General features: G+C 32.7%; 1 protein-coding gene across 12 annotated transcripts in view; it reads right to left on the reverse strand.

Annotated features, from left to right (window-relative positions):
* Positions 1-289: 289 nt before the first annotated feature.
* The window catches only part of LOC129614940 (rab11 family-interacting protein 4B), a 116888-nt gene continuing 104419 nt past the window's right edge, over positions 290-12758 (reverse strand). For 5 of the 12 annotated variants that reach the window (XM_055529920.1, XM_055529918.1, XM_055529921.1 and 2 more), the window contains one exon: positions 298-1955. In XM_055529920.1, coding sequence (XP_055385895.1) covers positions 1806-1955 — 150 coding nt within the window. In that variant the 3' untranslated portion in view covers positions 298-1805. Of the gene's footprint in view, positions 1956-12758 lie in introns of all 12 variants that reach the window. The other 7 variants (XM_055529923.1, XM_055529925.1, XM_055529924.1 and 4 more) reach the window with 4 other exon arrangements.

Genomic DNA, 12758 nt, shown 5'->3' on the forward strand with positions numbered 1-12758 from the left:
AATTGACGGCATATCTCCATTTGTGTAAAGGTTCCAAGTTTGTTATAGATAATGTAATAACAACATCTTAAATTTGCTTTTTCTATTTTTTTATTTGCTTTATTTTTTTATTAATTTTTTTTTGTATTGCATAAAAAATTGTCTATTTGGTACATATTATGTACAAAATAAACATAAGGTAAATGAACAATAACATAATAAATTCTTTTGTCGTTATTTTTATTTAATTTAGTTATATTATTCTAAATTTATTTTTGTTTTAATTAATTACTAAACTATTAAACATTGTTTACTAGTATATTAACGACTAATATAATAGTGAAACATAAAATAATCAGTTATAATAATAGGGTTAAGAAAATATATATATATATTTTTAACAGCAAAATTTTAAGTTTTTCACATTATTTGTATAATTTTATTAGTATAAAAAGAAAAATTTCAATTAATAAGTAAAAATATTTACCAACAATAAAAAAATATTAAATTACTAAAAATTATATTAGCAAATATAGAAAATATTTAAATTCCTTCAAGCCTATTGCTGTTTTTAAATTTCTTAATCTGATAAAATTTTAACAATAATAAATCATAATTGGAAGATAATTTAGTAAGAATTTTCCTAAAATTAAACAAAATTATGAGAAAATTGTAAAAAAAAAAACATAATTTTTTAATTTTAGGGTATATAATTTTTCATTGCCTTATTGCTACCTTAACTAATTCTATAAACATGTTGGAATTGAAAATAATTATTTATTATTTCAATAATTTAAAAAAAAATTTAACGTTCTTTACACTTTTTTGTTTAAAGGAGGAAATGTAAATACAACAATAAAAGAAGTAGTTCAAGTCTAAATTCATATATGCTATTTCAAAAAGTTTTCTTCAAAGATTGAGAAATTTAAAAAATTTTGGAATTTTACTTTTCATAAAAAATCTTATACTTTTGTATTTTTTCATACTTTTTTAATTGTGTAATGAAAAATTGTTACATATCTATTTAAAAATACTATACTATTAAATTACCGAATTTACATATTATTTACGTTAAACTTTAAACAAAACATAACAAAACATACTTTTGACCTTTTATAAAAATGCGTTTCCCCACAAGTTTTCAAAAGTCTTCTCATGAAATATTTTTTTTAATATGATCTTTAAAGTTTTTCATTTTTGCAAACTTACGCCAAACGGAGTAACGTTCAAAACATAAAAATTGATTTTGTATTGCGATTTGAAATTAAGAGCTTTTATTAATTTTATTTGTTTTATTTGTTGCCCCTTACAAAATTGTTGAATAAATTCTAAATAATATTACTTTTTTTCTAGCTTTGCTTGAATTTATTTGTGTATTTTTACAAAACTTTTAAAATGATTTATATAATGTGTATGTAAGTGTGTACAATACGTACTAATACATGAATTGTAACTAATACAATATATTAAGATTAATGACTTAAGTAAAAAAAGTAATGTTAAGGCCAGCAAATCTTAATTATTCTTAATTCCTTATGTTTGTTATTTGTTTAAAACTTTTGTAAATTACTCATTCAAAGTGTTTAACAAAAATACAAAAATTATTTACCAAAAATACAAAAGCCTTTACATTATTTATCATTTTCCGCTTTCAAATCAAATGATTTGCATTTAATATTGTACTTTTGTAAATTAGTAGTGAGTGCTCGATATTTCACAGGGTTTATAAAATTAGATGTACAAAATAAAAATAATTTACAATAATTTTTATTACGTCGTTCTTTATTATTGTAAACAAATTTGTTACACAAAACGATTTAACACATTTATTTGCCATTTGGCGTTTGTTGTTTTGGCATCGATGCTTTCACTTCCAAAAGCTGAGGATAATTTTCAACAATATTTAGTAATATTGTATCAATGTAATTTTTGAGCCTTTGATTTTCTTCTTCTTTGTCCTTGAAAGCTTGTTGTAACTAAAAAGAAATTAAAGAATTTCATATAAAATTTTAATCTAATATCTATTCTAATTGAAATCAAATAGTCTTAAAATTTTGCTTATAGAAATATACAGGAATAAATACACAAAAATATTAAAAAAAGAAGCGTTAGAAAAAAGGCAAAATATAATCAACAATATTTCTGGACGGGCTTTGATAAAGTTTTACACAAAGGTCTGATACCTTTACAATTTGTGGAGTTTTTTGAATCATATTTAATTGAAAGGTTTTTTAGAATTAAGCTTGAAAAGGAGTACTCCGCTTAGAGAAATTATAGTAATCGCGCTTCAAAACGGTATGTAAATACTTTTATTATACGGTATATACGTACTTTATGCAAGTGTATTGATATAGGACCCTAGTCTTATATTATACGTACGTTATACGAGTGACTAGTCAGAGTTGGGGAACGTAACCTGCATTTGTCGACGATGCAACAATATTGGTAGTAGAACCCAATACTGAAGAATACTAAAGAAAAAATGTACAAGAAGCAGGTAATGATATAAGTAAAGAAACATGGGGATATATAAATAGAAGATCAAGTTGAATAAAAGTAAATCTGTGTATTTCACAAACAAAAATTAAGTAAACCCACCGCGATTAAATTCGAATAATTTTATATGAAGTTTCATAGAGCAAACTAATATCAAGCAAATACACACTTTCCAGAACAAGGTGCTTCGTAATATGATTCGTGCTCCCTTAGGACAAAAAGACTGAAACCTCGTGATTAATCCTAAGGTGATGGGAACAGCATTTCTGTACCTTATTTCAAGGAATATATACATAAAAACAAGATAGAGTATAAAAAATGATTAGTCATATTGACTAGTTTTAGAAAGTTATGACAACTCAAGAGCATTTTATGTTGAGTTAAGATCTCCCACTATTGATAGGTCTGACAATAAATCCAGCCCACTTATTTCTGTGTCTAGATGATTTTTAGTACCTGTTTAGAAAAAAAATAATAGCTTACAAAATGTATATAAAAAATTGTACCACTAAGATCATTCAAGCAATATTAAAAGTAAAAAGTAAAAGGACTAATTTTTCTCTTTGAGCACTCCTATATTTCAGGTTAAGTTAGTCACGGCAAAAAAATTTTAAAACTTTTACTAAGCGTCAAAGTGAAAACAGGCTTTGAGGAACGTAATGCCGCTGAATGGAATACCGTCGAAAAAATGCTGCCTTTGTAGCGGCCTTCATTTTCTACGAGGATCCTATCGGAATTGGATTGTGAGATTAGCTCAGATTTCATCTCACACGAAGTCAACAGGAGTGGGTCTTATTCGAGCTCTGGGACGGGGAATGGTAGTGAAAAAACCATTATAAGTAAGACGAACTCCGGCCATTTGAGGAGGTTAGTGCAAGCATTTAAACAAACTGTGAAATTGGTTTCAGCAAAATTAATCCGTACAGATTCCAGAAGGAAATTGCAAGACCTACCCGGGGGAGCTCAATCCTTGAAAGGAAATGCAGATGAGGAAAACAATGTTGTGGTTCTGGACTCGAAGGAAATAAGAGAACTAAGTCCGTGATTTCGGAAGATAGAAACCCAGGGCGTTCCGGACTTGTAAGGCAAGGAGCGACTTCAATAAGAAGAGGAGCAGATCTGACGACAATGTCCTGCCAAGAAAGCGATGGCACAGCTTTCATCTGCTCACACAGTAGCCCGCGGGAGGAGTAAACAAAAACGTGTAAGTCAATTGACAATGCGGTTGTATAAGTGCGTCTATGCATGGCTCTTTCAGTACCAATTGTCCTGTCAGTCGTCCTGTAAAGTGTAATAAATAAGGCTGTAAGTTTACTGTAAAGTAAAGATTGTGGTAGTAAAGAACATTTTTAAATTTATTATCGTCGCCTCCGTTATATAATTGGGATTCCAAGGGTTGGAATGCGCAACATATCGATCCCGTAAGCGGTCAGGATCATATACCCTCTTCTAACCTATTTCCTACTCTCACCTCCACGTGGTGAATTCCGGGCTCTGAGCAACTCAGTTCGAGAGTGTGGTAACCAACTTCTTTAGTGAACTGGGTCAGAGGCTGACGAGAGAGGAGACTATAGCAGGTTACTTTGATTTATTCAAAGACTAGGTTGCTATAGACCTACGTGATGGGCAGCATCACGTAGTGAAACAAATAGCGTATGGATTCCTCACGAGCCAAAGGTAGCGTACAGGCTTTCCAGGAAAGTTACTGTCTTTGCGTCTGGTGGCCACCGGCAGTAAAACTCAAAGGTCAAAACAAAACCTATAACTCCTTAATCATGAAAGCAAAGAATATGAAGGAGAAACGAAATGCTAGGGCGTCCCCCTTAAACGGCGAAAAAGTAAATATGGAAAACAGTAAAAGCACAAAAATTAAATATAAACATGTACGACTCGCAACTTGGAATATCGGAACACTAACTGAGCGCAGAAAAATTAGCAGAAGTTTTAAGCAGACGACGTGTGCCCATTGCATGCATACAGGAAACCAAATGGGTTGGATCTAAATCAAAAAATATTAGAAATGGATAGAAATTATACTATCACGATGAAAAGAACAAAAACCGTGGGGTGACGATTGTAGTAAATAATGAAATGCGCGAAAAAGTGGTAAATGTGAAGAGGCACACAGGCCGAAATATGTCCATTAAATTAGTGGTAGAAAATAACACCAAAATCAACGTATACAGTGTATATGCTCCTCAGGTTGGATGTGATGCCCAAACAAAAGAAGATTTCTGGAGCAATTTGCACTGTACTTTACAAATGGGACCAGATGATGAAATTAAGATTGTATGTGGTGATCTAAACGGGCATGTTAGAAAACTAAATGTGCAATACGAAACATGGCATGGTGGGCATGGGAATGGCGTTTGCAACACACAAGGTCTAGATATCTTAGAACTAGCCTCTGCATGTAATCTTGCAATTTTAAACACGTTCTTTGTAAAGAAAGAAGAACATTTTATTACCTATAAGAGTGGAGACACCGCTTCCCAAGTTGATTATATCCTACACGATCGGAAGAAGCTTAAATGGTGCAAAGATTGTAAAGACCAGAAGATCCTCTTACCAACCAACATCGAGTTCTAATTGCCGATTTCAAGCTAGCAGCACAAGAAGTAAAACACAAAACGCAAAGGATGGCAAAAATTAAGTGCTACAAAACTAAGAGTTTGCAAATTAATTGGTGTAATATTTTCAAAATGAAAATAACTATAACATGCATAATACTGGACAGATGCGGCAAAAATTCAGAGAAACTTGCATCCGTAAAGCTGAAATATTATTACGGGTTTCGAAAGGTCCGCTGCATTTAGGAAAAGAAACGTGGTGGTGTAATCCAAATGTGCAAGAAAATATCCAAAACAAAAAGAAATTTTTTAGCATAATATGGCAAAAAAACAAGCAGGAAAATGACAAACAAATATATATAGGGGCAAAAAGAAAATTGAAACAAGAAGTTGCTAAAGCAAAATTCCAAGCGCAGGAAGAGTTCTACAATACATTGAACACGCCAAAAGGAGAAAAATGCATCTATAAAGTGGCGAAACAACATAACAACAAAAGAAAGGAAACAAGTTATATACATCAAAGGTAAAAATAACATCATGCTCACAAGAGACGACCAAATTAAAATGAAATGGGTAGAATACTACAACCAACTCCTGAATGAAGAATTTCCTCATGAAAGTGAACGGGAGGAACCTTCAGTTTACAGACCCATATCACCAATCAGTTCATCTAAAGTGGAAGCGGCAGTATTAAGAATGAAAAACAATAAGTCAACCGGACCGGATCTAATACTTTCAGAAAACTCGAAATACACAGGTGAAGCGAGCATAAAATGGCTCACAAACCTCCTTAACAAAATCCTGTAAGAGGGACGCATGCCTCAGGACTGAAGGAACAATAACCTTGTTCCGGTTTTTATAGATAAAGGCGATATACAAGCCTGTGAAAATTATAGAGGTATAAAACTAATGCCGCATGCAATGAAAATTTGGGGAAGAATAATTGCAGCCGGTTTAACCAAAACACCTAATATAGTACCAAACCAATGCGGATTCATACAGGGTGGCTCCACTATGGACGCAATCCAAACTGTGAGAATTCTATCAGAAAAATATAAAGTCAAAAATCAGGATCTACATATAGCTTTAACAGATCTGAAAAAGCAGTCGACGGAGTCCCACGGCAAATTCTATTTAGCGCATTAAAAGCTCACAAAGTGCCAGAATATTATGTCAATATTATAGAAGATATGTATCATTCATGCACAACGCACATAAAATGTGCAGTGGGGATAACAGACAAATTTCCTATTAAAGTAGGCGTGCATCAGGGATCAGCATTGAGTCCACTTCTGTTTGGCATTACTATTAATTACTTAATTGCGGACATTCAGAAGCCAACCCCTTGGTATATACTGCATGCTCATGACATTGTATTGATAGAAGAATCAAAGGATGAGTTAGAAAGAAGCTCAAATCAGTGGAATAGAAGATTGAAAAGTAACGGTCTACGTATAAATCTCTCAAAAACGGAATATATGTACCTACCTTTTTATGATAATGATGTTTATGAACTTCATAATACGGTGTATGTAGAACGGCAAGCTCTGACAATGGTATCTAAATTTAAATATCTTGAATCAGTTATAACAGTAGATGGAAAAATAGATCAGGATGTCAAATATAGAGTTAATGCTAGTTGGATGAAATGGCGAACACTTGCCGGAGTCTTGTGTGACAAAAGAATGCCACCTAAACTAAAAAGAAAACTGTATAAAACAGCTGTCAGGCCGGTATTAATGTATGGCACTGAATGAAGGGCAGCTCAGAAACAATACATACAAAAATTACTTGTAGCAGAAATGCGAATGCTAAAATGGACGTCAAATGTTCCCAAACAGGACAAAACTAAAAATATTTATTTAAGAGACAGTCTGAAAATAACACCTATAGACAAAAAAATTGAAGAAAACAGGCTGCGCTGGTATGAAAACATAAGTAGAAGCAATGATGACCACATTATAAGGAAAGCAATGAATATCAAAGAACCACCTAGGAAAAGAGGAGAACCCCCGAAAACATGGAAGAAAACTATTGAGAATGATATGAAAAGAAACAATCTACAAAAAGAAACAACCCAACAAAGAAAAACTTGGCGCCTAAGAATAAAAAGAGCTTCCGTGGTATCATTCGGAGTTGCGTGCCCTTATGAATGCCAGGAATTCGGCATGGAAGACCTAGAAGGTCTCTTCCGATTAGGACTTAATTTAGGGCTTTTTCTGAATTATTTTATGAATGCCATCTTGATCGGATTCGGAGCGAAAATTTTGTTGATTCTAGAAAATTTTGCGAGTTTGTTAACAGTAAAAGTGGTATGGTTATCCTTCATCTTTCCAGTTTCTTGGTCAGACAAAAAACGATAGGTTAATAACGTGGAATTATGAGTAAATGTCGGTTAAACGAAAACTTAGAAAAGGTTTTTTTTTAATTTTGACTTTGAACTTGAATCTCTCTGAAACTAAAAAAGTCTTTGTAACCACTGGTATATCGTTAGAAGGAAAATTTTATTAGCTTTAAAATGAGCATACAAAGTTAGATTTAATTATATATTTCCCGAGTTATAAATAGAAATGTGAAAATCAGACGGTTTTTGCATGTTCCAACTTTGAGACCCTATAACTTGAGAGCAAAAGCCAAAAAGAAAAATGTCACTAGGTGTTTTTTGTTCGTCTTCATGTATTCTATCATCTTGTTTCGAGGAATACTATTGGGCCTTGGACACCCTGTATAATACATAGTACATACAAGCAATGTGCCGCGTCATAGTCCATAGTATGGACTATGGAATGCATAAACCGATGACGCATATGTTGCGAGAAGTTAACTTGTAATCGTCGTTTTTTTGTACGAAGGCCAGGCTTTTCGGTAGCATTGGTTTTATTTACTTTATTCTCATTTTGTGTGACGTTTCCTATTGGGTCACCGTGCAGTAGTTGTGTACCTTTGTGTTTGGTTGTTTATTTCTTTATTTATCAATTTATTTTAAATTGTTACTTTTTGTCCATTTTTCTCTTTCCCTTCCCTTTCCATCTATAAATGATGACGATTTTAGTTAGACTTACTTATAGCCACGTTTGTTGGCTAAGTGAAGTTTATTTTGCTATACTAGATGCTTATACTAAACAACCGTCTGATATCTAAAAATATTAAATAAATGAGTTTTTTTTATTATCTAATAAAACCAAAACAAAAAAATAACAAAATAATCTCTCAGGCTTACTCTACTAGATGTGTACATAAAGTGACAAGTTAGTCTTCAAAAATTTTGTTGCTTTGAAAGAAAAATAAAATTTTATGTTTTTAAAATTCTACAATGAAAACGGCAGATTTTTTAACAATAAGTTGTCATTTTATGTGCTACGCTTCGTAATATGCCTAATTAATTCATACTCTATTTAGACAGTGCAATTTATTGCGCAGTTGCAATAAATGAGAAAAGGCTGTTGCTAATTATTGGAAATTAAGCTTCGCCTGATGTATCTTAAAAATGGAAAACATTGGTTTAAATTGAATTGAAACTAATATGGCAAATTTAAAAGTCTGGACTTCAAAGATTTCATATTCCCTTAGTGTTAAATGTTGCAAAATTCTCATTTTAAATTAAGACGATTTGTCAAACAAAACATTACTATTTTTTTTATCTCTGGCAGTAAAAACTGTGTTCTATATTTTGGTTTTTATTGTAATGTAGCACTTTTCCCTTCAGCAAGTGAAAATGCTACTTTTAAAAACAATTATGTTTATTAATAAAATAACTATGTTAAAATATGAAAATTACTTTCATTCGTATATTAATATATTTCCAGCATACAGGTTGGAAATATAGAATGGTATAGGACGAATAAATTATGCAATCTTCGAAATAAAACAAAAAAAAATTTGGAAAGGTATTGCAATAATGTTCAAATTTAGGGGTTAGTTGCCAGAATTAAGAAAAACAATAACATTTTTTAATGCCTTGGCATTTACTATTAGTTTGCCGCATTAATAGAAATTTGGAAAACCTTGCAATTTCAAAACAATAAGATGCCGAAAATTCAAATTTTATAAGTTTCGAGAAGTGATAACTTGAGAGGTGGTGGAGGTGGCATGAACTTCTAATTTATTAACTTTTTAAAGGTGCTAATTTCAGACTCCCAAAATATGAAGTATGGAAGAAAATCGATATGAAATAGTTGGAAAAAGGATTTTAGATAACGGTAAATTTTAACAGCCAGTTTGCTTTGTAAAGTTAAAATATAGTATGCCGCGGTGGAAGTAGCCAGCCATTACTCCTGTCTTTGCAAAATTCTAAAAAGCTTATGTTTTTCTGCGGCAAATGGTTAAAAAACGAAATTTTTGGGTTTGGAGAGGCTATAACACTTAGAGTAATGTAAACATTTTCTCCTAGAGAATTCTTTTCTTGATAATTGATAAAAATTGAAACTTCTTTTCAATTTTTAGTACTTTAGTAAGCTTATAGTTAATATACCTAGAAAAATGTAAATTTGGCTCTTAGTAAAATTTCGCTTTGTGCTACCCGAATTCCCTGAAATGCTCGCCAGTAAGTTTCGGTAACAACCAGAACTCAAATATCAAATTTCAAGAAAGTCCATCAATTCGTTCCGTAGATATGGTGAAAAATGTAAAATTGCCCCGCACATCAGTTTGCGAGCCCTGATCTTTCGAAAAACTTTATATGTTCATTGTTTTAATACGAGGAATTCATATATTAAATTTCAATGAAATCGGTTGATTATTTCTCTTTATATACACAAAAATGTATATTTGGCCCGTAGTAAACGTCTAGTTGCCGATGCCTGATTTCATCCAAAACATAGAAATTTTCGCGGACGGTCAAGCTGAGCTTATATATAAAATTTCAAGTAAATCGGTTGAATAGTTTCTTTAAAATGTTCAAAAATGTAAAACAGGCCCGCTAAAAAGTGCAGTTCCCGAGGCCTGATATATACCAAAAGTTGATCGATCCGTGCCATGGTGAAAATAAACTTACATATAAAATTTCATCAAAATCGGTTCAGACGATCTTGAGATACACGCGTGCACACACAGACCGACAGACCGACAGACCGACAGACGGACAGACCGACAGACCGACAGGTTGCTAAAAATACTTTATTTACACTTCCCTACTATGGAGAAGTACGTTCCCACCGAAAACTCGATATGCAAAATTTGTTGCCATCACATAACCTGCCTATTGTATACACAATACGGTCGGTAATAAAAAGGGCCAAGCGGACGTTATGCCGGAACTATTGCGAGAAAAGGGGGCTAATTGCGTAAGTTAAGAAAAATAATTATATTTTTTAATGTCACGGAATTTACCATTAGCTTCTTGCGTTTATAGAAATTTGAAAAAGCTGCGGTTTCGGAAATATAAGGCACTAAATATTCAAAGTTTACAAATTTCCGAAGGCGATAACGTGAGGGGGGGTGGAGATGGGAAAAGACTTTCTTCTAACGAAAAAAACTATTTATTAATATCTAAAAGCTGCTAAAATTTCAGGCTCCCACAAGCTACGGTCTAGAAGAAAAACGACATCAAAAATTTGGGAAAAGCGGATTTTAGATAACGGTAAATTTGAACGGCCATTCTGCTTTTTTTAAAGTTTAACTATAGTAGAAGTAAGCCATTGTTCTGCGTAATTAAAGTAATTTCTGCGTTTGCAAAATTTGGAAATGCTTATGGTTTCATTGCAACAAATAGTTAAAAAGGGCCATATTTAGGGTTTTGGGGGGTATAACTTTTTGAGGGGGTGAGATAGGTAATAATTTTGTTCTACGGAAAAAAATTTCTAGTAAAGATCTATGCACATATAAAATTCCAGCTTTCGGTCTTCAAGGGTACAGAAGTTTTGTAAACATGTCCACGGACGAACGGACAAACGGAAGGACGGACGGACGAACGGACGAAGTGAAACTAATAAGCACTTTTTTCAAAAAATTTTTGGAAAAGTGCTAAAAAGATTGGTTCTATTGTAAGGTGCACAGATAAGTTCACTGATGAACATACGTTTAAGTGCAATTCTAGATACGTATTGCGCAATGTTTCAACATAAATACATGTAATTGAGATATGCTGAGAGCGAACTTAAAAAGGGGATACAAAAATCAATGAACATTGTAATGTTCATTTGGATACACAGTAACAGAAGGAAAGGCAACGAAATTGCTTTTCCCGTTGTAACTGTCTTGAAGCTATAAGAGTTCAAATGAACGGTATCTGAGGTTCGTTGCAATCGGCCTACTGTGGACTGTCAATATCTTTCATTAGGAGCTGATTTAGCATTCTGCTTGGAAGCTGCTTAGGGATGTCGCCTTCCTGCCGAGACGACGACATTTTTAACTTTCTTGTTCTGGTCGTACATATGTTGTTGGCGGGGAAATTTTGTTTACAAAATTTTGGTTTTTTCATTACTTTTCTAAATTTTTAATATAGTTATAATTTAAATATAAAATTTATTTTTACATTACTATGCCTCAAAGGGTGCTAGTGTAGTGGAATACCTTTGTGTAGTTACTTGTGGAACCAGACATGAAGAACAAAAAACGAAAATAAAGACAAAAAAAAAGACAACACCAACAGAGGAATGAGAAAACACTAACGTAACACAGGACTAAATTCTGTGAAAAGAATGTGAACAGACCACTATACGTGACGTTGTGGCAGATGTGGATATAAAGGCTATTTCCTGTACTTCTCGCAGGAAGCACACCTCCCATGTTCAGAACTGCAAAATACTCCGAAAAATACTCCGTCAAGATAAGAAGGTAAGTAGGAAACAGTATCACTTTTTAAATGCTACTTTGAATGACCCAAAAAGGCTCGACCTTAGCTCTATCTTATCACAGCATAAGGTGTATTCAGGAACCTGGGGAACACCCGATAAAGACACGAAGCTGGTAAAGTAGAGAGAAGAGAGGTGCGCGAGAAGTAGCTTACACGGAAAAAAAAAGACTAGAGTGCTTGAAATTTCTGAGAGAAACTAGAGGGAGAAAAAAAAACTGCTCAGAGGATTGAGTCTTGACCGAGCACCACACATCCTGTACCGGAAACAAAATGTTTGCCAAAGGCTGAAACAATATCATCTAGTTTTCCAGAATTCACTTCGAACAGTGAATGATCATTGATTATTGCGTAGACGAGGAGACTTAGAGATTTAGTGCGAAGATGGACCGCATCTCCAAATCAAACGTTATCACTGTGCTCGCCCCGAGAAAATCAACATCGATGGGTAGATGTCGATTTTCTCGGGCCTTTAGGTAGCACAAAATAGTCGAATTTAGTAGAAGGACACTTCTCAAATTAGCGCTTTTGCATTTTTTTTATCTAACCTAATTTAATCTAATAACTAACTGCAAAAAGCTAAATAAAAGTAAAATGAAAAAGCGTGAAAAAAAAAGTTATTTTCTTTTTAACAAAAAGAAAATATTGGTGTTTATCGAAATTGAAAAACTTTTACGTAGGAACAACTTCTTGAAAATAAAATGTGTAAAAGTTAAACGGAAGTCGTAGAATAAATTTTTGTAAACGTCACTGAACAAAAGCTGAAGAACTTGGCGCAAACTTTGCAATAATAATATTACGCCTTAAAAACATATGATATTTAATTTTTGTCAAAAGTGTTAAAAATTCTCCAAAACAAAAATTTACTAGAACATATTACATTAATTTAACCTTAGACCATATTACATTATTTTTTTTGAAAC

Source organism: Condylostylus longicornis, unplaced genomic scaffold (genome assembly GCF_029603195.1).
Source record: "Condylostylus longicornis isolate FDR11 unplaced genomic scaffold, ASM2960319v2 ptg000130l, whole genome shotgun sequence".
NCBI lineage: Eukaryota > Metazoa > Arthropoda > Insecta > Diptera > Dolichopodidae > Condylostylus > Condylostylus longicornis.